Source organism: Embiotoca jacksoni, unplaced genomic scaffold, assembly GCF_022577435.1.
Source record: "Embiotoca jacksoni isolate LCO1_2020_lvr unplaced genomic scaffold, fEmbJac1.0.p SCAF_6, whole genome shotgun sequence".
Lineage (NCBI taxonomy): Eukaryota > Metazoa > Chordata > Actinopteri > Embiotocidae > Embiotoca > Embiotoca jacksoni.
In genome coordinates this window covers 11,201,009-11,222,434 of record NW_027185414.1, presented here as the reverse complement: position 1 = coordinate 11,222,434, position 21,426 = coordinate 11,201,009, and the positions used below count along the sequence as shown (strand labels likewise).

The window sequence follows — 21,426 nt, the reverse complement described above, 5'->3', positions numbered from 1 at the left end:
GAAAGAAAACAGCTACAACAAGAGTCAGTATGTACACATTTATTAATGCACAGTGCAGCACATTAATCATTTCGGGAGAAGCGTTTAGCACGTCCTGATCTCTTCTGCCGCTGTCCATGTGGAAGAGATGCAGGTGGTTGAAACTGACTCGACTCAACTGTATGCAAATGTATTGCAAATCTAAGAAATTGGGTTAACAGCTGGAACATGACAATGTTGTAAAGGACATGTCCATCTGAAACGGCCCGTGTGACACAAGCACATGAAGTGCTCAGAATAAAGAAAATATCATATTTGGCAAGCGTGTGTCTGAGCAAACAGCCCAGACAACCAGGGCAAAGTCACGTTTCCCTTTACTCAAAACAAACGCCTCAAAAAAAATATTTTTAAATCGATATTTCAATAGCCGAAGGATGTGGCGGCAGCTTCGACTGTACAGAACATTTCAGTTCTCGTTGATTTTGGACAAAATTTCTGATCCTCATTGCTCTTTAAGTCAGGGCTTCTTTTTAGTCCAAAAAGTTGCAGAGCAGAGTCCCCTTCAAGGCTGCAAGTAGCTTATTTACAGTAGAAATATATATACATATACATATACATACACACACGTTCACATTAAAACCCTTCTTTTTGAAATTACATTCTGCCATCATTTCCATTAGAAAACCTGCTTCAGACTGACACCACTGTGCAAAAGATTAACATTCAAATGTATCAGAAACCCAAGAAAAGTGGTCCAAACTTTAAAGAACAAATGTGATAACAACTTTGATGGTAGGAATTGAGTTTGACTTCAATTAATTCCAAATTTAAAAACATCCACATTCATTTACTGCTTAACATAATGGACTGTAAATTTAAAAGGGAACCGAATGCAGCAGGTATGAAGATATAAGACTCAAACAGACTGATTGTCTTTGTAAATATAAAAAAAGGTTTCTCATGTAGAGCTGACGCACATCTGGATACAACTTGGGTGACTGAGCAAACAGTTAATAAAAATGCAAAGTACAAAACTATTTAAAACTGCTTAAGATAAAAACCGAAAACAGTCCGTGCTCTTCTCTTCAGCAATTTTTACATTTACAATCTTATGTACAATCGGGGATGTGATGGGGACAACAAAAGCCTGAAAACGTGCACAGAAACTAAACATGTATGGAAAGGCTTGAGTCGTAAATATACCATCATGTGTGATCAGATCGCAGAAAGAAAAAAAATACATTTTCCAAAAAACAATAAAATCATAAAAAAAAATGAAAGGACAGAAGGTAAAAATGATGTCACATGTTGTATAACAGCTCCTACAGCAGTCCACTCTGATGTGAATCCTCAAAACGTGAGAAAACAAAGGGAGACGATAAAAGAAGGAGCAGCAGGTTTTACGTGGTTTTGCGGAAGCCTTTCAGGATCGGGTATATGTTTTCAAACGCCTCGTAGATCTCCGCTCTCACCTTGGCACCTTAAAAACCAAACAGACATCAGTGACTACAAGGAGTTACACTGGTAAAGCCCATAAAACCGAACACCGATCACTGCGCCCATTAACATCGTGTTTGAGTCGTCTTTTCTATTTTAAATTCTGTTGTAGTTTTTGAGAAATCGGATCAATTTCCAATCCAATGAAACGAGGAGATTATTGAAAAATAGTTTGTCAATTTTATATTTCCAACTATAAAATGTCCTACACGGTAACAAATTCAAAAGAGTCCTTATCAATATTTTCCTAAACTCTAAGTATCAGTGCCCATTTCCTCCAATCCTCCATTGTTACATGTGTACGAAGATAGTTTCTGACAATGTCTCTCAAGGACGAGAGCACATAATGATACAGCATGCAAAGTAACAAAAACATCCCCAAAATGTCAAACATTATGTTTTTATGCCCCAAGAAAGACACAGAAATAGAAAGCTCAATAACAGTAATCAACCTTGATTAATGCACAGTATCACTTCAGATGACGACTAATAACCAAGTCAAGCATTTAGTAAAGAAGAACCCATCTTACCTGTAAGTACAACTTTCCCAGAGACAAAAATTAGCAGGACGATTCGGGGTTTGATCATTCTGTAAATGAGTCCTGGAAACAGCTCCGGCTCGTAGCTGAAAAAAAAAACAAGTCACTCTATTTTAGCCCAAAAATCTGTCTACAAGCATTAAAAACTATTTTCAAGTCAAGAAAAACTCCCCCAAGCTCTGTGTCTATTGTTTGCATCGGTTATGTTTGTCTTATTGTTTCAGACCTTTTCCAAACAAACAGAAATTACCTGCTGAACTGCTGATGTGTGAGGACTAATCCCTCTAGCCGAATGGGGAACTTCACGTCACAACTGCCCACCATGTTCTGAATCTTGAAGTCCAGGAACTTGGCAGGAAAACCGAGCTTCTGCACCACACGTGCGTACTTCCTGGCTGCTAACCTCGACTGCTCCTCACTAGAGAGAAGGAGGAAGATTGGACAAAATATAAGAAGAGGAAAGCAGGAGAGATATAAAACAAGATGGTAGAGAACATTTTACTGAGTGGAACAGCTATCAGGAAGATACTGCTGAAACTACTATGAAACTCTCTTTTTTTGTTGTTGCTTTTTTTTAAAAACAAGCTTTATGATGCAATGGGCAGACAAAAAGCTACGTTCTGACCTCTTGGCTCCGGTGCAGACCATCTTCCCAGAGCTGAAGATGAGCGCGGTGGTTCTGGGCTCTCGTATTCTCATGATGACCGCAGCAAAACGCTGAGAAATGGAGACGGTGGGATGAATATAATGACAGACATTATACGGCGATCAGTGCTTCCACTTTAATCGTAGTTGAGCCGATTATATCGAGTCCATGTGGTGCATTTCATGGCACTTTAAAAATGTCTTGTGTACAAGTTGTGTAAAAGTTTTTGACTGATGATGGTACAGGGGGAAAAGTTACGAGTACAAGAGACATCCCTGGCAACCATCACTAGCCAAGTCTGGCTAAAGCTGTCAAGATCTCTGCTGTGGACCAATCACTGAACACTCTTTCATCTCAATTACATGCAGCTGTAATACTCATACATTTGAGCAACATAAAACTGATCGCGGTGATGAGCGGCAGTCTCACCTTTGGGTTGTACTCTGCGTTCCTGGCTCTCAGGGCAATTGTCTTCAAGTCCAGTTTACAGCCCAGATTTACAGTAGATACGATGTTTCTGATTGTAAAGAGCACAATAGAAGCAGAGATTTAAAACAACAACAACAACAACAACAACAACAAAAAACAGAGTAAAAGAAGCAAAGGGAAACGGTTTAGTAGATCACAGTAAAGATCAGCGAGTAGTTGACTTTGTGTGGAAGCAAGACACAATCAGGACACAGAAGAAATTACACTAAGACACCCTGATGTTGTCAGCTGTATCTAAATCAGGGGTGTAAATAAATTAAAAAAAACTTAATGTGTACACTATATCCCCTCAGTTGGATATAAAACCTACTGTAGCTGTGGTACAATGCCAGAGCTCTCTGAGGCAGGCGTGGCTGGTGTGATGGGGGTCATGGGGGTCAGTGGAGTGTTGTAGAGCGGGGTGTTTCCTGGCAGGGCTGTGGTGGTCGTGCCAGTGACAGTCTGGGAATGGAAAAGTTGAGGTGTCTGCCCTGACGTCCCTGGAAGACCTGAGGGACATAAGACAGTTTTTTTTCTCTCATTAATATGACCTGGAGATAAACTTCCACTCTGGTTGAGACATGAATGATAAATAATTAAGGGTAATTTCTCAGAATAAAATGAGCAAGACACCAATAATGGTAATGTGCGTTGTACCCGTGTTGGCCTGCTGTGCCTGTTGTTGCTGCTGCTGTTGTTGTTGCTGCTGCTGCTGCTGTCTCTGCTGTTCCTCCAGTATAGACAAGCTGTTGGTGTTCTGGACAGGCTGCGGTGTCAGGCCCGAGCCATATGGCATCATGGGACTGAAGATCGGCATGCTCGGAGTCATGGCACCCTGCACAAGAACACAACCGTCATCAAAAAAAAAAAAAAAAAAAGACTAAACATGAAGTTGTTTGAGGAGAGTTGTTAAAAGTTATGCAGTGTAAATGTTTTTCAGTTTGCCAGCTACTAGTAACAGAAGCATTTCTGGGTGACACACTTGAGAGCAGACCGGCTCCTTCCATCCGGCCCGGGATGCTTTCGTGTTCATACTGCGAACCCAACATGGCCATATACGCGTCCCAGAACGTGGTCTGAGCAGGTCTGTCTCAACGTGTCCGAGACGCCTTCACACCTGGACTTTTTTTTTTTTTTTTTTGCTGACCGTCTGTGATCCAATCATCCAGGATGGATATTAATGTCAGGCAATAAGAAGCGTGAAGAGAAGGTCGGGCAAAGGAGCGAGTTCATCATTAAAAAATGTTTTCACCGTGCAACACAATAACCCTGAGTTACCTGAGGGGAAGCCAGCCCCTGGAAAGCTGGTATACTGTTGTTCTGGTCCATGTCGTCAGCTCCTCACGTTGGTACACTGCCGCCCAAGAGCAGGCGGTAACACGGGCTGGAGAACTTCACACAGCAGGGTGCTTCACAACGCTGCGTCTCGGGTCAGTATTAGGGTAGTGGGGAGGGAAAAAAAAAAAAAAAAACACACACCACAGTTGGACCCTGCAGAAGTATCCTCTTCTTTTTCTTTTTTTTTTAAATCCGGGGCAGCTGTCTCGCGCCTGAAAAGATGAACAGAACCCCAAATTTACTTTAAAAACTCCACGCGGCGATAATTAATTGATTAATGATTACCCACATGCAAAAACAAAATAATGAAAAGCACTTGGTGTGTCTGCAGCGGTGGCGCGAACACATCCACTGTCTGCTGACCACATTTAACTCAACACATCTTCACGTTTTAACGTCGCTTCATTCATTAGGGCCCCAATTCATAATCGGCCCTTTCAATGTTTGTTTTTTTTTCGTGCAAGATGTCGGCGTCAAAGTTATCTGCACCGAGCTAGTCTTCCAGTGGGACGTCCGAGCAGCCTTCAAAAACTAAATATATAAACACACCGGCTCGTCGAAGTTAGCCGCGAAGCTAATATTAGCCGCACTAGCGACCATGTTAGCTCGTCTGCGTCCAAAGTAAAAGCGGTGACTTTATGCGCTGAAATAAAAGTTGCAAATAAGTTTGACATTGAGCAGCACGCAACATCACATCGCTCGTGAACTCACACTCGCTCCCCTGCAGTTAAAAGCAGCTCGTAAAACGATATGAATCCGGACTTAGCTCTGTGTCATCCTCGGCGTCGCTCTTCGGCGCTCACGAGCGTCGCGTCGTCTCGGACCACTTCCGGAAGTGGAGGCTTTAAGTTCCGGCGCGTCATCAGTTCACCGCAGACCGAGTCAAGATGGCGTCGCTGAGTGACAAATCAGTTTGGGACGAAGTGGAAGATGGGATCGGCGAAGAAGTGTTGAAAATGTCCACGGATGAGATCGTTCAGCGAACTCGCCTCCTGGACAGCGAGATCAAAATAATGAAGAGCGAGGTGCTGCGGGTGACTCACGAGCTTCAGGCCATGAAGGATAAAATCAAAGAAAACACGGAGAAGATCAAAGTGAACAAAACCCTGCCGTACCTGGTGTCCAACGTCATCGAGCTGCTGGACGTGGACCCCAACGACCAGGAGGAGGACGGGGCCAACGTGGATCTGGACTCCCAGAGGAAAGGAAAGTGCGCCGTCATTAAGACGTCCACCCGACAGACCTACTTCCTGCCGGTGATCGGCCTCGTCGACGCCGAGAAGCTGAAGCCGGGAGACCTGGTGGGTGTCAACAAAGACTCCTACCTGATCCTGGAGACCTTACCCACCGAGTACGACTCCAGAGTCAAAGCCATGGAGGTGGATGAGCGCCCCACGGAGCAGTACAGCGACATAGGGGGGCTGGACAAGCAGATCCAGGAGCTGGTGGAGGCCATAGTCCTGCCGATGAACCACAAGGAGAAGTTTGAAAACCTGGGAATCCAGCCACCCAAAGGGGTCCTGATGTACGGACCACCTGGCACTGGTAAGACCCTCCTGGCCAGGGCCTGCGCCGCTCAGACCAAGGCCACCTTCCTGAAGCTGGCAGGTCCACAGCTGGTCCAGATGTTCATCGGTGACGGAGCCAAGCTGGTGAGAGATGCCTTCGCCCTGGCCAAAGAGAAAGCCCCGTCCATCATTTTTATTGACGAGCTGGACGCTATCGGGACCAAGAGGTTTGATAGCGAGAAGGCAGGAGACCGAGAGGTGCAGAGGACCATGCTGGAGCTGCTCAACCAGCTGGATGGATTTCAGCCCAACATGCAAGTGAAGGTAAAGATCCTGCCACAAATTAACCTGTTAAAAAGTTCTGATATGTTTACAGAAAATGTAAAACAACCCTGTTGAATGATTTAATGTCTTGGACTCGATTTGAAAGTCTAAGATGGCGCCGCGCTAGCGGCAGCGTGTTACAGCAGCTCTCCCTCCCCCAAATATATTTTATACTAAGTCTTTTTAAGCCTTTCTTCTCTCTTCGGAGTTGTTTGTTTTCTGCTCTTCACGTGTGTTAAGTTAACGGTCAGACAATGGACCGTAATTTTTCCACGTTTCTGGCTGGGGCCATTGTTATTGTTTACTCTCGTGATCAGCTGATCGCGCTGAGTCGGCCTCTACTGCTGCTGCCCGGAGCGAGGCCTGAGATCCCCGATGAACTTCGGAGAAGACGTCGGGGTTGCAGAGCTGGAGCTCAGCTGAAGGCGAAAAGGAGTAAATATAAACCATCGGTACCGGAGATCTTAATGGGGAACATGAGCTCGGCGCGCTGGTAAAGACCCAGAGAGAGTACCGGGAGGGCAGCATCATGTGTTTCACCGAGACGTGGCTGCACTCACATCTCCCGGACCACAGCGCGGCCGTACCCGGCTTCAGGACTGTTCGGGCGGACGGAGACGTTGTTCGGAGCGGTAAGAAGAAAGGTGGAGGGATTGCAGTCTATTTGAACGAGAGGTGGTGCAATCCCGACCACGTGTGTGTGAAGGAACGTTTTTGTAGCCCGGACATTGAACTGCTGGCCGTGGGGATGCGCCCTTATTATTTACCGAGGGAGTTCACGTCCGCCATTGTTATCGTTGTTTACATTCCTCCATCAGCTGACGTAGAGGCAGCAGTGGACACCGTCCACTCCACTGTGTCCAAACTTCAGACTAAGCATCCCGGTGCATTTTTGGCAGTTACTGGAGACTTTAACCAGTCTGGATAAAGTACTGCCAACTTTGCACCAGTATGTGAACTGCCCCACACGGAACAATAAAACTCTGGACCTACTGTATGCTAATGCCATGGATGCATACAGTACTACTGCCCTTCCCCCCCTTTGGTAGATCAGACCACAACCTGGTCCTGCTGACTCCCAGGTATGTTCCCCTGGTGCAGAGGCAGCCTGCGACCACCAGGACTGTGAGGAGGTGGACACAGGAGGCCAAAGACACCCTGCAGGACTGCTTTGAGTCCACGGACTGGGATGTGCTGTGTGGACCACATGGGGAGGACATCAACAGCATGACGGACTGTATCACAGAATACATTAAATTCTGTGAACACACCACCGTACCATCCCGGCCTGTACAATGCTTCCCCAACAATAAGCCGTGGATCACCAGTGACCTGAAAGTTCTTCTTAATAAGAAGAAAGCAGCCTTCAGGTCTGGGGACAGGGAGGAGCTCAGGAGAGTGCAGCGCCACCTGAAGGAGAAGATGAGGGAGTGCAAGGACTCCTACAGGAGGAAGCTGGAGGCCAAACTCCAGCAGAACAATGTGAGGGAGGTGTGAAGGAGATTACTGGGTTCAAGGGGAGAGAGAGACAACCAGGGGGCTCCCTGGAGAGGAACAATGAGCTAAACTGTTTCTTCAACAGGTTTAGTTCACCGCCCTCATCTGTCTCCTCCACACACCACACCTCCCAAACACCTCTGCTGCCTCCCCCCCTCCCCCCCTCTGCCCCCCCTGGTGAACTGCATAGAGCCCTCAATCTCAAAGGGCTCTTCCTCCATCGACACCTTGACACCCTCCCCCAACCCCCTCTCTGTGACGACTGGCCATGTTAGGAGACAGCTGGAGAGACTCCACCAGCGCAAGGCTGTAGGACCTGACGGCATCAGCCCCGTGGTCCTGAAGACCTGCGCCGTCCAGCTGGCTGAGGTCCGACAACACCTCTTCAACCTGAGCCTGAAGCAGGAGGTGGTCCCGGTGTTGTGGAAGACGTCGTGCCTGGTTCCTGTCCCCAAGAAGAAGACTCCATCTGGCCTCAACGACTACCGACCGGTTGCCCTCACATCTCATGTGATGAAGGTGCTGGAGAGGCTGGTCTTGGCCCACCTCAGGCCGCTGGTGAAATCTTCTCTGGACCCGCTGCAATTTGCGTACCAGCCTCATGTGGGAGTGGACGATGTCCTCATCTACCTGCTGCAACGAGCTCAGTCTCACCTGGACAGAACCGGTGACTCTGTGAGAATCACTTTCTTTGATTTCTCCTGTGGATTCAACACCATCCAACCACTGCTGCTGAGTGAGAAGCTGCGGGTGGTGGGGGTGGACGCGTCCACCGTCTCCTGGATCACTGACTACCTGACAGGCAGACCACAGTTTGTCCGTCTGGGCAGTGTGCTGTCTGATACGGTGGTCAGTGGTACTGGAGCTCCACAGGGAACTGTTCTGTCTCCCTTCCTGTTCACCTTATACACAACTGACTTCCAGTACAACTCAGAGTCCTGCCATCTACAGAAGTTCTCTGATGACTCTGCAGTGGTCGGATGTATAAGGGATGGACGGGAGGACGAGTACAGGGCAGTAGTGGAGGACTTTGTGGAGTGGGCGGGAAGGAATCACCTGCTCCTGAATGTAGCCAAGACCACAAAGATGGTGGTCGACTTCAGGAGGAAGACGACGGCTCCACAACCGCTGAGAGTTCTGGGAGAGGATGTGGACATGGTTGAGGAGTACAAGTACCTGGTGTCTCCATGACAACAGACTGAACTGGAAGACCAACATCAACGCTGTCTACAAGAAGGGGATAAGTCGACTCTTTTTCTTGAGGAAACTTCGATCCTTCAATGTGTGCAGTGAGATGTTGGAGATGTTCTACCAGTCTGTTGTGGCCAGTGAACTGTACTTCGCTGGGGTCTGCTGGGGGAGCAGCATTGGAGCCGGAGACACCAACAGACTTAACAAACTGGTTAAGAAGGCCGGCTCCATCATCGGCTACAATCTGGATAGTCTGGAAAAGGTGGTGGAGAGGAGGACGCTGAACAAACTATTGTCCATATTGGATAATCCTGTCCACCCTCTCCACCACCTGCTGCAGGGACAGCGGAGCACTTTCTCTAAAAGACTCCTCCAGCTCCGCTGTCACAAGGACAGATACAGGAGATCATTCCTGCCCACTGCAATAAGACTGTACAATAACTCACCTCTGGCAAAATAATACTGTTGACTGTGTTTTTTTGGTTGTTTGTATATAATATATATATAGATATATACTGTACTGTATATACTGTGCATTTTATAATTTTACTGCTATTTTATTGCTTTCTATTGTTCTATTATTATCTTGTTGCTTCCTGTATGCTGCTGTAGCGAAACAATTTCCCCTCAGGGATTAATAAAGTAAATACCTAACCTAACCTAACCTAATTACAAGTCAAACTGGAAGTGTATATCTGTGCAGTGTTAATTCAGACAACACTGTGAACCACTTGTCAAGCAATTACTTTACTAAAATACGATGTTGGGGTATATCCATAACCAAATACCCACAAAATATTTCACTTCATATGACAATATATTCAGTTTAAATGGACACAAAAGAAAAATAACATAAAGCAATACAAAAACATATCAAATGTGAAATATCAACATGAGTACAGAGTAAAAATTAAATACAGCTCATTTTTTACCACAGTGGTCTCTGGTGTTATTTTCAAGGACGATGACCACAGTTTAACTGGATGGTGCAGTAATATTGTGCTTTTTATATTTTTTTAGGTGATTGCTGCCACCAACAGAGTGGACATCTTGGACCCTGCGCTGCTCCGCTCAGGACGTCTGGACAGGAAGATCGAGTTCCCCATGCCAAACGAAGAGGCCAGAGCCCGCATCATGCAGATCCACTCCCGCAAGATGAACGTCAGTCCTGACGTCAACTACGAGGAGCTGGCCCGTTGCACCGACGACTTCAACGGAGCCCAGTGCAAGGCGGTGTGCGTGGAGGCCGGCATGATCGCGCTGCGCCGCGGCGCCACAGAGCTGAACCATGAGGATTACATGGAGGGAATCCTGGAGGTCCAGGCCAAGAAGAAGGCCAACCTTCAGTACTACGCCTGAGGACACCGCCTGTGTCTGTCTTTGTGTGTGAGAGAGTCTTCAGATTTTTCAAATAGTTGTTAAGAAAAAGATTGTTAAACCTGCTGAGTAACTTCAGTTAATAAAAAGAAACAAAATATCATAACCAAGTGTTTTTGTGTTTTCTCCAACTAAACACGAAAAGTGGAGTCTGTTTGAAAATATTTCCTTGGTTTAGGATGGTGCAGAATCATCTCAGGTGATTTATTGCTTTAAAATATCCAAACAATCCTTCGTTTACAAGTAGCACATCTGGAATTATATTGTCAAGTCTAAACAAATTCCTCAGTTGATGTCAACACTGAAATTCCAGTAGTGCATTCATACTTCAGTGTGTTGATGGAATCTCTTATGGTGCATTTGTGGGATGCCCAAGTCATCATATTAAAAATTAAAACATACAAATTTCTTTCAGTTGTGTCTTAAAACTGTCTTTAATACTAAAACACACAAATCTGTGTCGAAAAAGTCTGTTGACTCTCCTTCAGTGTGGAAAAAACACATGTAAAAAGACCGGTTCAACTGATCACAAATCAAACCAATTAAAATTAAATTCCTCATCTACATCATAACTTAAAAGCAAAATACAAGATAATAAAAAAATAATGTTAGCCATGCTCTTATCCAGAGTGATTTGATAGCCACAGGACTCTGAGAATACAATCAACCAACATTTTTAGTCCCTTATATGATCATTAAACACAATGTGAGGAAAAAATGACCGAAATTATACATAATAATAGATCTCTAAAGGTTCCAGCATTTTTCTTGTGCATTTTTACTTTTAAGTATTTACCAAATGTAATCTAAGTATAAATGTTATCATCCAAACTCCCATTCTCAAGTGCTACATATCAAGTCCAGCTTCATTTTTTTTAGTTGATTATCTGGATCCGTCAGGGCTGAATGGATCTGCAGGATTCTTTGCTTTCAGTTTCAGTCTTGAGAGGTGTTACCAGTTTAAGGACTGCAGCAAATGTTTTGCAATCTCCTGCTGCTGTTTCAAATAATGCAAAAGCAATGAATACTAAAAAAAAACAGACTTCAAACCATTAATGCATTGTAAAATAATAACCAAGGTTTATTCTCTGACATTCCAGGTAGATTCCAGGCAGCTCTCCTTCCCAAACAACAAACTAAGAACTAGAACCTGATGTGAAAGTCAGAATTCAACAAGACTGAATGAAAGTATTACAACATTACAACATCAGAAAAGAATCTGAGCTACAAAATTCATTCTGGGGTAGAAAATAAGTGATTCAAAATTTAAGAAAAAAATTTAAGAAAAAAACATGACAAAGTTAAAGAAGTGAAAAAGTTAAAAACCATCTATTGTTGACTTTAACAAGCATCTCACTGGGATGTTACACCACCTCAGAGTAGAACCACTGCTGATCCGGGTTCACAATGAGGTGTTTTTATTGCCTTGTCCTTGACTGAGAGAGCAGAAGCTCTACCAGAATTCAACATACAGTATTTGCAATGCTGCATTGTGGGATATGTAGCAGAAAACAGCCAAACTCATATGGACATTTTCTATTTCATTTTAAAACTTTTCCAGAGCACAATAGGGTGCTTGGCAAATTTTACATTACAAGACAAAATTTCAGAACACAAAAGGATAATAAAACAGAAAAGCAAGTTTCTTAGACTCTTATTTGTGTCCTTTTGAGAGTTGCTCTGCTCTCTCAAAATCAGGAAGTGAAATCCATGTCAACTCCTCCAGTTTGACCAAAAGAATTTAGTTGAGTGAGAATCTGCTGTTGCGCATGTCGTCCAGTAGATGGCGGTGAAGCAGCGACCAGCTGAGTCACCTGTCGATCAAAACACGAAGAAGAAGGACGACAACGTACACAGTAATAAACGGGTGTTCCGACGGAACTTATAATCGGAAATTAAACATGTTTGTTTAGTGTGCAGGTTTTGTCGGCAGTAACAGGTGTTGGTGTTACATTGAAATAAACCTCCTGTGTTTAGAGAGGTTTCCGTCAGCCGCAGGTTAGTGAGCCAGATGTCCGTGAGACGGGCTCTTGTGGGTTGTGCTGTGTTATCTCTGCAAGATGCCACTGTAGTTTATCCGTGCTGTAAAGGCTGTTTCTCAAGGATTGACGTGGAACAGGAGGACACGACGAGGTAATAAACACCAACCATAAAGATGTGCATGTTTCAGTTGTGGTACAGAAGCAGTAGGTCTGTAGACATGACTTTACTTTGACTAATTACTCTGTTAAAAAAAAAAGTAACCAGCACTTTATCCCGTCGGTGAGCCAAGAGGACGAAGGAGCTTCAAACCGAAAATGCATTGATTGCTTTGCCTATTGATATTTGAACTCTGCAAAACTCTCCCGTCTCGCTCATGGAGACGTCGATACACGTCCATGTGTCTTCTGTGTGTCCCACCACAGATGCAGGTGCTCCAGGTGTGGTTACAGGTGTGTGAGGGAGCAGGTTGATTACAGGTACCGTCTGTCTCTCAGGGTGGCTCGGGACAGATGCATATTCGGTGTAACAGTATTTGGAAACAGCTTGAACCCATTTTTTGGCATTCCTGCAAGTGGATTACAGAGGTGAGTGCAGACAAGGTTTTTATTTTTTTTTTAAACCAACTCCAAATGTATCTAATGGATTACACTGCTTTTTTTGTGATTATATTTAATCAGTCAGATATTAGGAACTTATCTGATGGCATGCTGGAAGTTCAACACATATCTTAGTGTGGATTCTCCCTACACAGACTGAGTTGGACCAGCACCACATGCTGTATTAAATTACTATTAACATTTATCCTGAGGCTTAGAGGCAGTATATATTGTATTGCATGGGTTTCTCTTGGAAATGGGTAAGCAGACATAAGTTAGTAGAAGGTGTATGTAAATATTTGGTCATTATTTTGTGAAACAGTAGCTCTACGGTTAAAGTTAATGTTTTATTTTGTTTTATTTCAGACGAGTCTATATTATGACATTAATAAAAGTTCTTCTTTCAGGTAACTGTTCTAAAACACGGTGGGAAACTGTGTGTTGATCAGAGGGAACACATTTACAAAGTTGGCTTCATTTTACCTGAGTTTAATGAAACACCTGTGATGAGGAGTGTTTTCTATGTTTGTCAGTTTAGAGAGAAGCAGTGTGCATTTTTATTGTGTCTGTCATTTTTGTAGGTTAGTGGGAAATGCAGATGGACCTGTGGGGCCATCGACAAGATTCAAAATGTTGGCGAAGGCTGTGGAGGACTGTTTCATTGGCAGACATTTCGTCTTTGGTATAAAGGTGAACTTATGATTGGATATTGAATATCTTGGGATATGAGTTATGTTTGGGATGTACAAGTGTTATGTTTACAACTAGAAGTAACCAATAGCTTGTCCTGGTTCATGCTGTTTGTGTAGCTGTGCCTGACACTGTTGATTTGTCACAACAGTGTAACAGAGACTTTCTTTGTGTCTGTATCATATTAACTGACATAAATATTCTCTGGTTTCTGATTAAATTAAAGGTGCTTTTTAAGTATCTGACACACCGGCACATTTATGTGATGCTCGTTAAGTGCCAGAATATTGTAAATCCATCATTAAACATAAACTGCAAAACACAATAACACAAACCTGCCAGGCTGATATCAGTTGTTATTAGCTTGTAACAGATTTATAAATATTGATCTAAAAGTCAGCCAAACTCGATTTAATTCCATTTAGTAACAGTGTCAGCATCACATTATCTGTTGGTCAGAGAGCACAAACAAGTTGTTAAATGTCCCAGTTGTCAATGTCAATATTATTAATAATGTAAAACCAATACTATTGATCGTTGATCAGATATTGACATCAGTATTTTACTTAAAAAATACTTGAGTTACAGTGATATGTATTTGGACAAACTGAGCTTGATTTTGATATTAAACGTTTAAGATCTGGGTGATCAGTCCTCTGTGTGTTGCACCTACTAAGCCTGCAGTAAACACCTTGGGGCGATGATACACCTCATTTAATGTGATAAAGATAAACTCAGATAGATAAATTCAGTCTGTGGCCTGTTTTTCATTACCAATTTTCTTCTGGGCATAAAATGGAAAGTACAAAAAAAAAAGCTGTTATTTGGTTTTCTTACGTTGGACTATAATTAACAAAATGAGAAAAACATGTTCATTTTCAAATTTTAGATTCTCAATTGAATATATATATATAAATGATACAACATCATCCAAAATGTGTTTTATTAAATTAAAGTTGTTTTTAGGAGACTTTATTTCAACTGTCCCGGTTTCATCTGTCTTCCAGTTAGTCGGAACAGAAAGTGGACCTTGGTCAGGAGGACCTGTAGCAAGAGGCTCCGGCAGTAAAAACACAGCCCAGTATGTCGCCAGTCAGATGATTCTTCCCAAAGCTATGGGCCTGAGAGGCTGCACGGTCGTCAGCTATTATAAGATTCTTCTTCAGAAAGCAGCAGAATATGAAGTGGGATCCGCTGATACCAGCAAAACCTCCAGACTGCCAGTAACACCCCTGCTGCTCACTCCTGGTCATTCTCCAACCAACAGCTTTAGTGACACCACGCTTTCTGCCTCTGGTCTTCTGTCACTGCGAAGGTAAGACATTACAGAGTGCTTTCTGTCTGCTAATTCTCCGTACTTTGCATCCAGGATAGACTGTACGACCACGAAGAAATAACAAGGAAAAGGGAGTTTCAGGAAATGTTAAGTTAAAGGGAAAACAACATTAAATTCTTATGGAGCTCATTAGTTTCACGACTTTCAGGTATTTCTTGGCATGTCAGCCCACAAGTACAGAATATGTGGTCATATCTCTACAACACAAGCAGAACAATTCTGTGTCCGGTCATGTCGTTGGATGAATTGTTCACTTCTGTGACATTTTTTGACAAGTTTATTTTGATTCCATCCCAGATCACAGCACCCAGACGGCACCCTCACTCAGACCCCTTCATGGCAACAATCCCTGGGAGTAATTACGTCATCAGCAGAGCAGGACGAGGGCTGCAGTGTCCAGGATAGTAACGGTGAAAACAGCAGCCAGACAGACAACCGCACACCACCACATCCCGCACGGACACGCTCCCCGGAGAACCATAAAGTCACAGAAGAGAGAACGCCTCTTCTCTCATTAGAGCAGAGTTTTGTTAGGAGCCCATCTTTTGCCAAATACCCAAACTCTGTTGGAAACAGTCCCATCCTGAACACTTGGTTTAGTCCCTCCCAGCCTGGCCACAGAAGGTACAGCCCTGAGGTGAAGGAGCTTTCTACCAGACAGCTCAATACAACAAGCTCATTGGCTTGTGAGGATTTGCCTTTCTCTGAGAGTCTGTCAGAGTTCCTATGTGAAGAAAACAAAGATGTAAAGCAGGATGTAAATGGGCACTGTCAGAAAGAAACCACGAGAAATGACCTGAAATTACCAAACTTGAGAAAAGTGCAGCCGAGACGCAGCTATTCACAGATATTAGTGAAAATCCCTGCACCTCATGGAGGAGACAGTCGGGTGTGCAAGAACCCTGTTGAACACGCAAACAGGAGTCCAGCCAGAACTACTTCTTCCCATGAATGTAACCAGGAGGATGAGGAAGCTAGTTCTCCATCTTTTGAAAAAGAAGAGCAGCTTGAAGGGGACACCTACAACTGCTCAGCTGACCTCTTCAGTAGCTCCCTGATGATCAGTATGAACACAGAGAAGCTCAGCACGCATGGAGAAGTTTGCCCGCTGTTTTCCAAGCCAGACCTACAGCACCAGAATGAAAACGCTGATGTCACACATTCGACACCTGACCAACTGAAACGTAAGAAAAGCAATAACAGGAATAGTTTTCTTCCAAATGGCACACAAGAGTGTGACTTTGTCCCTCCCTCTCAGTCCACCCCTATTGTAAAACTAGGTTTTGCGTCACAGTCACCTGCCTCCTTATACAGACACCTAACAGGTGAATTCAGTTTGAATCCTGACACTCATGACGCTGCAGCTTCACATGGAAACGTGTGTGAACTGGTCAGTAAAAATCCAGCTACCACCACCTCTGTTCCTTGTAAATTGAACACTATCAGTGCTAAACAGCTGTTCAAGTGCAGCAGAAAGTCTACAAAAGAAAACTTGGTGTGGAGCACGACATCCAGCAGACGCAGACTTACCTCAGGAAGGAGTTGCTGTAAACTAGATGGGCATCAAAACCACTTGCAAGCTCAGCAGCACCCGAGGGTGCAGAGAGGGGTTGTAGACCTGAGCTCGGCAGTACCGATCGGCCACAAATGGGACTCCAGAGTTTGTGATGCGAGTGTTTGTGATTACGAGGACAGTGAAGTAATTGTTCCCCCGACTCCTGCTGGACCAACACACCCGAGTAGGATGCGCAGAAGAAGGCGGCAGACTGATAACAGCAGCAGCAAGTTGGAGTCTACGTGGGCAGCGCAGCAGGGAGGTGGAGTTAATGGTAAAAGAAGTCTGTTGGCTCAAACCGTCTCATCATCACACAGAGGTGTGGCACAGACAGGAAATGGTGACGGTGAGAAAGCCGATGAGGAGAGTCTTGGTGGATCCAACGATCACCTCTCCGACGACGGGAACCACACGTGTGATTGTTCCCGAGATCTGTTCTCTGACTCGGGCTGAGAGGTTCTGCTGCTGCATTACTCCGTGCAAGACTTTCAGAGCACATACTGCATGTCATCTTTGTAATGGGAAGAACGAATGTACATATTGTAAGCCAAAGAAGGCTAAATGTGAATTTTGAATCAGAAATGTCTGTGATGGGAACATCCCTTATTATATCACAATATGAATGTGCAATTTTCTAATTATGATGAAAATCCTTTACTAGCTTATTTTCTATCAATAATTCCTTTGACATTAAAATATGAATTCTTTATATTACCCTGATGCCAGCCTGTTCTGAATTAAAAGATATTTTATGAACCGTTTAAATTTTTTTGCTGATGTCGGCGATGAGTGTAACCAGGTCTATCTGTGGTGGAGTGTGAAAACATGCAATCAAAAAGAGGAGCACACTTTTCAATTCTTTACATTTATTAAGAATGTAAAAAGAAGAACAGAATATGTATCTTTCCAAAACAATGACAAATCCAAACAGAGGCAGATTCTAGGCAAGCGTGAGTGAAGAGCCTGTTTCTCAGAACAGGAGTGCTGATCTAGGATCCAGCTGCTCGAAGACATGAATGAGGATGTGATGACAGCAAAAATGAAAAGGGAATAACTGGGAAGCCGGAGAAAAGCATTACTTGTAAAGGGATGTCGATTATAAATGGAGATTACAAAAAAAAAGGGAAAATTCAGCCCCCCAGTTAAAGCCAATGAACCTCTGGATCTACACTCCTGTTGTAAGAAACCTGATGTAAAGGGGCCAAACCTGCAGGGTGAATGTGCAACCAACAGACCAAAGAGGAAACCAGAGGCAGATGGAAACATCATCTTTCCCTCTCAGTCCTTCCTCAGTGCTACAGTCTGCTCATTAATGCCCTCCTTCGTGATGATGCAGAGCCGAAGGGCATCTCCGGTGTAGACGTCTCTCTCTGCGGCCGAGATGAAGACATCCTTGACCAGCTGAACCGCCTTGTCCTGAGTCAGAGGAACGTGCTGCACGCCCTCCATGTTCTTGAAACCGATCTGTGGAAGGAGTCAAAGGAAAGTCGGACTGTGAGGAAACTTAAACAAGAGCACGGCATATTTGTTTGTCTGCATATTTGATGACCAAAAAAAAAAAAAAAAAATGGTGGAATTGTGGTAGTGGCACACTGCATGCGTGTCATCTACCTGGTTGTCTAGTAGCGGCTGCAGCATGGCACTGGCTGATCCTCCGGCCTTGTAAGTGTCTCTCTGGTAGGAGCCCACTGGGTCAAAGCTGTACACCGCTCCCTTGCCTACAATATAGGAAAAAAAAAAAAAAAACAGTTCTCACAAAAACAGTTGACAGCTTCATGACAATACAATTTAACTGTAGGATACAGTGAAGCACAATATATGCAACAACCAAGCGATATTGCCTCCTGCAACACACATTTTGACATGTGATAGCAGCAAAGGCTCACGTGTGTTTAACAACAATGATGCATTGCACTCCGGGAAGGTCCCGCTGTTGTGTGTACTGACTCACTCAAACATCTTAGTGGGCCAATTAACATAACTGTGTCATCGTGACGGTTATTAATTCCACCGGTGCGTTCCCTGCTCTGACACGTCAAACGGTATCATCAACGTGATCAAAAACAGACAACACCGTTACAACCCAAACATACAGGTTTTTAACTTAAATAATCAAAGCAAATGTGTATTAAGCGCTACATGAAGTGAAGTCATCATGATATCAGCGCCCACCCTCTTCATCCAGTCCTCCGATGATGTTGTAGACATAGTAGGGGAAGAACCTCCTGCCGTACAGGATGGTGGACAACATCGCTGCAATGGCTCCACTGGTCATCATCTTGTTGTTCGAGTGTTTGTACATCTGAGATGGAAGAGGAAACATTAGCTCATTTATTACAGGGTAGCTTGTGCCACTTACTTGTATGAAGTTCAGAGGACATGCGTGTTGTTAATAAACTGCGATCACATTGGTCACTGTTAGAGGTTCTTGTGCAATGAAGAGAAGACCTCGAAGAACAATTCGCCGTAAGAGAGTTTGACAACCCTTTAGGATTCCCTACTTTTCTGCATTAACATCATCTAAAACATCATTTTACTGAACACGAGTTGCAAAAGACGCAGCAAAACAGGCCCAAACTATGATTGTAGCGCCACCGTGTACCGAATATAACGCTTTTTATTTAAACCAAAACGTTCTATTTTGGTCTCATCCACCCACAAAATATTTTCCAACAGCCTTCTGACTTGTCCATGTGATCTTTGGAGAACTGTGGGTGGACATAAATGTTCTTTCTGCAATACTGCTGAGCACATTATTGTTGTTCAGTGTTTGGTTGATGGTGGACTCATTAACATGAACATTAGAACAAGAGGCCTTTAGTTGCCTTGAGGTTACTCTGGGCTACTTTTTGACCTCGCCGACTATTACACGCGTTGCTCTTTGAGTAATCTTTGTCGGTCGACCGCTATTGGGGTTAGGGTAATAATGATCTTTAAATTCCTCCATTTGTCACAATCTATTTGTGGATTGATGGAGTCCAAACTCTGCAGAGATATATATATTTTAAAAATCTTTGTTTGTGCCATGACAGACTTCCACAAACATCTTGTGTAGAACCTGTTTTTTCTTCAATAAAAGAGGAAGCCCTCTCGCACCTGTCCATGTCTGTGCAAGCTCACCTTTAGTCTGGCATCAATGATTTTAGTCAGAGTCAGGCAGTCACCATGGAAACCGCTGCAGCCAATGACGGTAGTGTCTGTCCTGGAACAGGAAGAAGAGGGACAAAGTCAATCACAGTCAGAGCAACGTGCTCTTTAACGGGCACATTCACGTGGTTTTAATCTCCAGGTATAAAAAAAATAATAATAAAAACAACCCTGCAGGGTCACTGACAGCCGCTGTGGCTGGACATCAAATATGATAACAGCTTATAAAACATATACACAGAACAATGACAGCACTGAGTAAACGGACCAGTGACAGATTAAAAAGAGTCCACAGCGTGTCCTGTCCCTGCGACTGTCCTGCATGTGTCCCTGAGGAGACGGTGCACTTACAGCTTGTAGCACTTTGGCGAGTCCCGGCTGTGGATCGAGTAGCCTTCACTCAGCCTGGTGTCTGAGGCGACGATGGCGAAGTCTTCTCCGGCAACGGCGAGTACAGTCCTGAGTAAATATAAAACACACGAGTTCATTTGTCTCGTTCAACACCGACGAGGGACACACTGATGTCTCTCACGATTGCTAACGGAAGCTAAGCTACAGATTCGAAACTGAAAGTCATTTTATTTCATCTTTCTCTCAAATCGTGTGGTCCGTAATGTTAATTCGCACATTAGGATTTAAAAAATAATAATATTTCATTTGAAAAAGAAAAAAAACTTTTCGTAAACTTTAAAACTGTGCTGCTAAGTCTGTTTGTTAAAGCGCGTTAGCTCGTTAGCACACTCCAATGTAACAGGATGTAGACGTTAGCGAGTTAGCATGCTGAGTGGACAAGCGGTTGTAAATTCACACTGACCCTCCGTTGAACGCGTACGGTGAGAACCGGTGCTCTACCGGACCGGTGTAATGATAATCTTTCATCTTCCCAGCATCTCCAAAAGTCGGCGCAGAAAGCATCTTTGATCCAGAGAGCTGTCGGTGTTGAAGCTGTTTTCAGGTAAACTCGCTGTATCACTGCAATATGGCAGCGTCTTCTTCTGCCGTCATCACAGCCGCGTGTTCAGACGGCGTCTGTACGAGGGCGCCCCCCACAGGCTGCTTGACGCAGGGCAAACAACGGCAGAGTCGAGTCAGCGGGAGCCAGAGAATTACATGTACATTAGTTTTCCCTACATTTCACTAACCAGAAAGAGTGCATTATTTATAATTAGTCTGTCTTAGAAAAAAAACAAAAACAAAAATCTATCGAAAGCAAATACCAAATGATTTCAGCTCAATTTATTTTTACAATAAAAAATATCTGTGGGACAGGATACAATTTTTTTTTCTCTAAAATAAATCGCACAACAGATGGCATTAAGAATGGAGTGGTCAAAAATAATGCAAATACTTAAACATCTCTTGCAGTTGCCACATTTTGGTGCTTAGTGCCGAGACATTTAGTTATAAAATCATTAATATGAACCTCAGTGATATGACACATTTATGCACTGTTAAAAATCACTCCTTATTTGGCTAATGTATATATTGGCATGCAGGCTGCATGTACCGCTACAATTCCTACATGCCCAGAGTAGGCAATAGCAAATTTCCCCTCGGGGATTAATAAAGTGAATAAAATCAGAAAAAAAAAAAAAAAAAATCAAAATGACAGAAAAAGTAAAACTGAGACTCTTAAAACTCTCCTCAGTTGGTGACAAACACACACATATACATATAACATATGTATATATATATAGACACACACACATACATATATATAGACACACATATATACTATATATACATACATACACA

General features: G+C 43.7%; 4 protein-coding genes across 4 annotated transcripts; 2 read left to right on the top strand and 2 right to left on the bottom strand.

The window, feature by feature from the left end:
* Positions 1–24: 24 nt before the first annotated feature.
* Positions 25–5,325, bottom strand: tbp (TATA box binding protein). The gene is made up of 9 exons (XM_069174108.1): positions 5,179–5,325; positions 4,408–4,679; positions 3,787–3,964; positions 3,461–3,638; positions 3,091–3,178; positions 2,641–2,732; positions 2,266–2,433; positions 2,007–2,101; positions 25–1,459 (listed from the first exon to the last, which is right to left on the bottom strand). The coding sequence occupies exons 2-9, from the start codon at positions 4,456–4,458 to the stop codon at positions 1,380–1,382; spliced, it is 930 nt and encodes a 309-aa protein (XP_069030209.1). The 5' UTR covers positions 4,459–4,679; positions 5,179–5,325; the 3' UTR covers positions 25–1,379.
* On the top strand, positions 5,324–10,470 carry psmc3 (proteasome 26S subunit, ATPase 3). The gene is made up of 2 exons (XM_069174105.1): positions 5,324–6,299; positions 10,008–10,470. The coding sequence occupies exons 1-2, from the start codon at positions 5,355–5,357 to the stop codon at positions 10,344–10,346; spliced, it is 1,284 nt and encodes a 427-aa protein (XP_069030206.1). The 5' UTR covers positions 5,324–5,354; the 3' UTR covers positions 10,347–10,470.
* A 1,771-nt stretch (positions 10,471–12,241) lies between these two features.
* Positions 12,242–17,280, top strand: ddias (DNA damage-induced apoptosis suppressor). Its single transcript, XM_069174024.1, has 5 exons — positions 12,242–12,497; positions 12,770–12,931; positions 13,525–13,633; positions 14,641–14,948; positions 15,267–17,280. The coding sequence occupies exons 1-5, from the start codon at positions 12,376–12,378 to the stop codon at positions 16,975–16,977; spliced, it is 2,412 nt and encodes an 803-aa protein (XP_069030125.1). The 5' UTR covers positions 12,242–12,375; the 3' UTR covers positions 16,978–17,280.
* A 90-nt stretch (positions 17,281–17,370) lies between these two features.
* psmb1 (proteasome 20S subunit beta 1) lies at positions 17,371–20,669 on the bottom strand. Its single transcript, XM_069174023.1, has 6 exons — positions 20,486–20,669; positions 20,023–20,130; positions 19,645–19,726; positions 18,697–18,826; positions 18,136–18,242; positions 17,371–17,988 (listed from the first exon to the last, which is right to left on the bottom strand). The coding sequence occupies exons 1-6, from the start codon at positions 20,584–20,586 to the stop codon at positions 17,803–17,805; spliced, it is 714 nt and encodes a 237-aa protein (XP_069030124.1). The 5' UTR covers positions 20,587–20,669; the 3' UTR covers positions 17,371–17,802.
* Between the last annotated feature and the right edge of the window lie 757 nt (positions 20,670–21,426).

What these genes read in the sequence shown, in the direction of transcription:
- tbp (XM_069174108.1), bottom strand. Translation starts at nt 4,458, where the DNA reads ATGGACCAGAACAACAGTATACCAGCTTTCCAGGGGCTGGCTTCCCCT. An exon ending in ACGCAGAGTACAACCCAAAG is followed by an intron (nt 2,733 to 3,090) that starts GTGAGACTGCCG and finishes TCCATTTCTCAG; the next exon opens with CGTTTTGCTGCGGTCATCAT. An exon ending in ACACATCAGCAGTTCAGCAG is followed by an intron (nt 2,102 to 2,265) that starts GTAATTTCTGTT and finishes TTTTTTTTTCAG; the next exon opens with CTACGAGCCGGAGCTGTTTC.
- psmc3 (XM_069174105.1), top strand. Translation starts at nt 5,355, where the DNA reads ATGGCGTCGCTGAGTGACAAATCAGTTTGGGACGAAGTGGAAGATGGG. An exon ending in AGCCCAACATGCAAGTGAAG is followed by an intron (nt 6,300 to 10,007) that starts GTAAAGATCCTG and finishes ATATTTTTTTAG; the next exon opens with GTGATTGCTGCCACCAACAG.
- ddias (XM_069174024.1), top strand. Translation starts at nt 12,376, where the DNA reads ATGTCCGTGAGACGGGCTCTTGTGGGTTGTGCTGTGTTATCTCTGCAA. An exon ending in GAACAGGAGGACACGACGAG is followed by an intron (nt 12,498 to 12,769) that starts GTAATAAACACC and finishes GTCCCACCACAG; the next exon opens with ATGCAGGTGCTCCAGGTGTG. An exon ending in CCTGCAAGTGGATTACAGAG is followed by an intron (nt 12,932 to 13,524) that starts GTGAGTGCAGAC and finishes TCATTTTTGTAG; the next exon opens with GTTAGTGGGAAATGCAGATG.
- psmb1 (XM_069174023.1), bottom strand. Translation starts at nt 20,586, where the DNA reads ATGCTTTCTGCGCCGACTTTTGGAGATGCTGGGAAGATGAAAGATTAT. An exon ending in TCATTGATGCCAGACTAAAG is followed by an intron (nt 18,827 to 19,644) that starts GTGAGCTTGCAC and finishes CTTCCATCTCAG; the next exon opens with ATGTACAAACACTCGAACAA. An exon ending in CGGAGGACTGGATGAAGAGG is followed by an intron (nt 18,243 to 18,696) that starts GTGGGCGCTGAT and finishes CCTATATTGTAG; the next exon opens with GCAAGGGAGCGGTGTACAGC.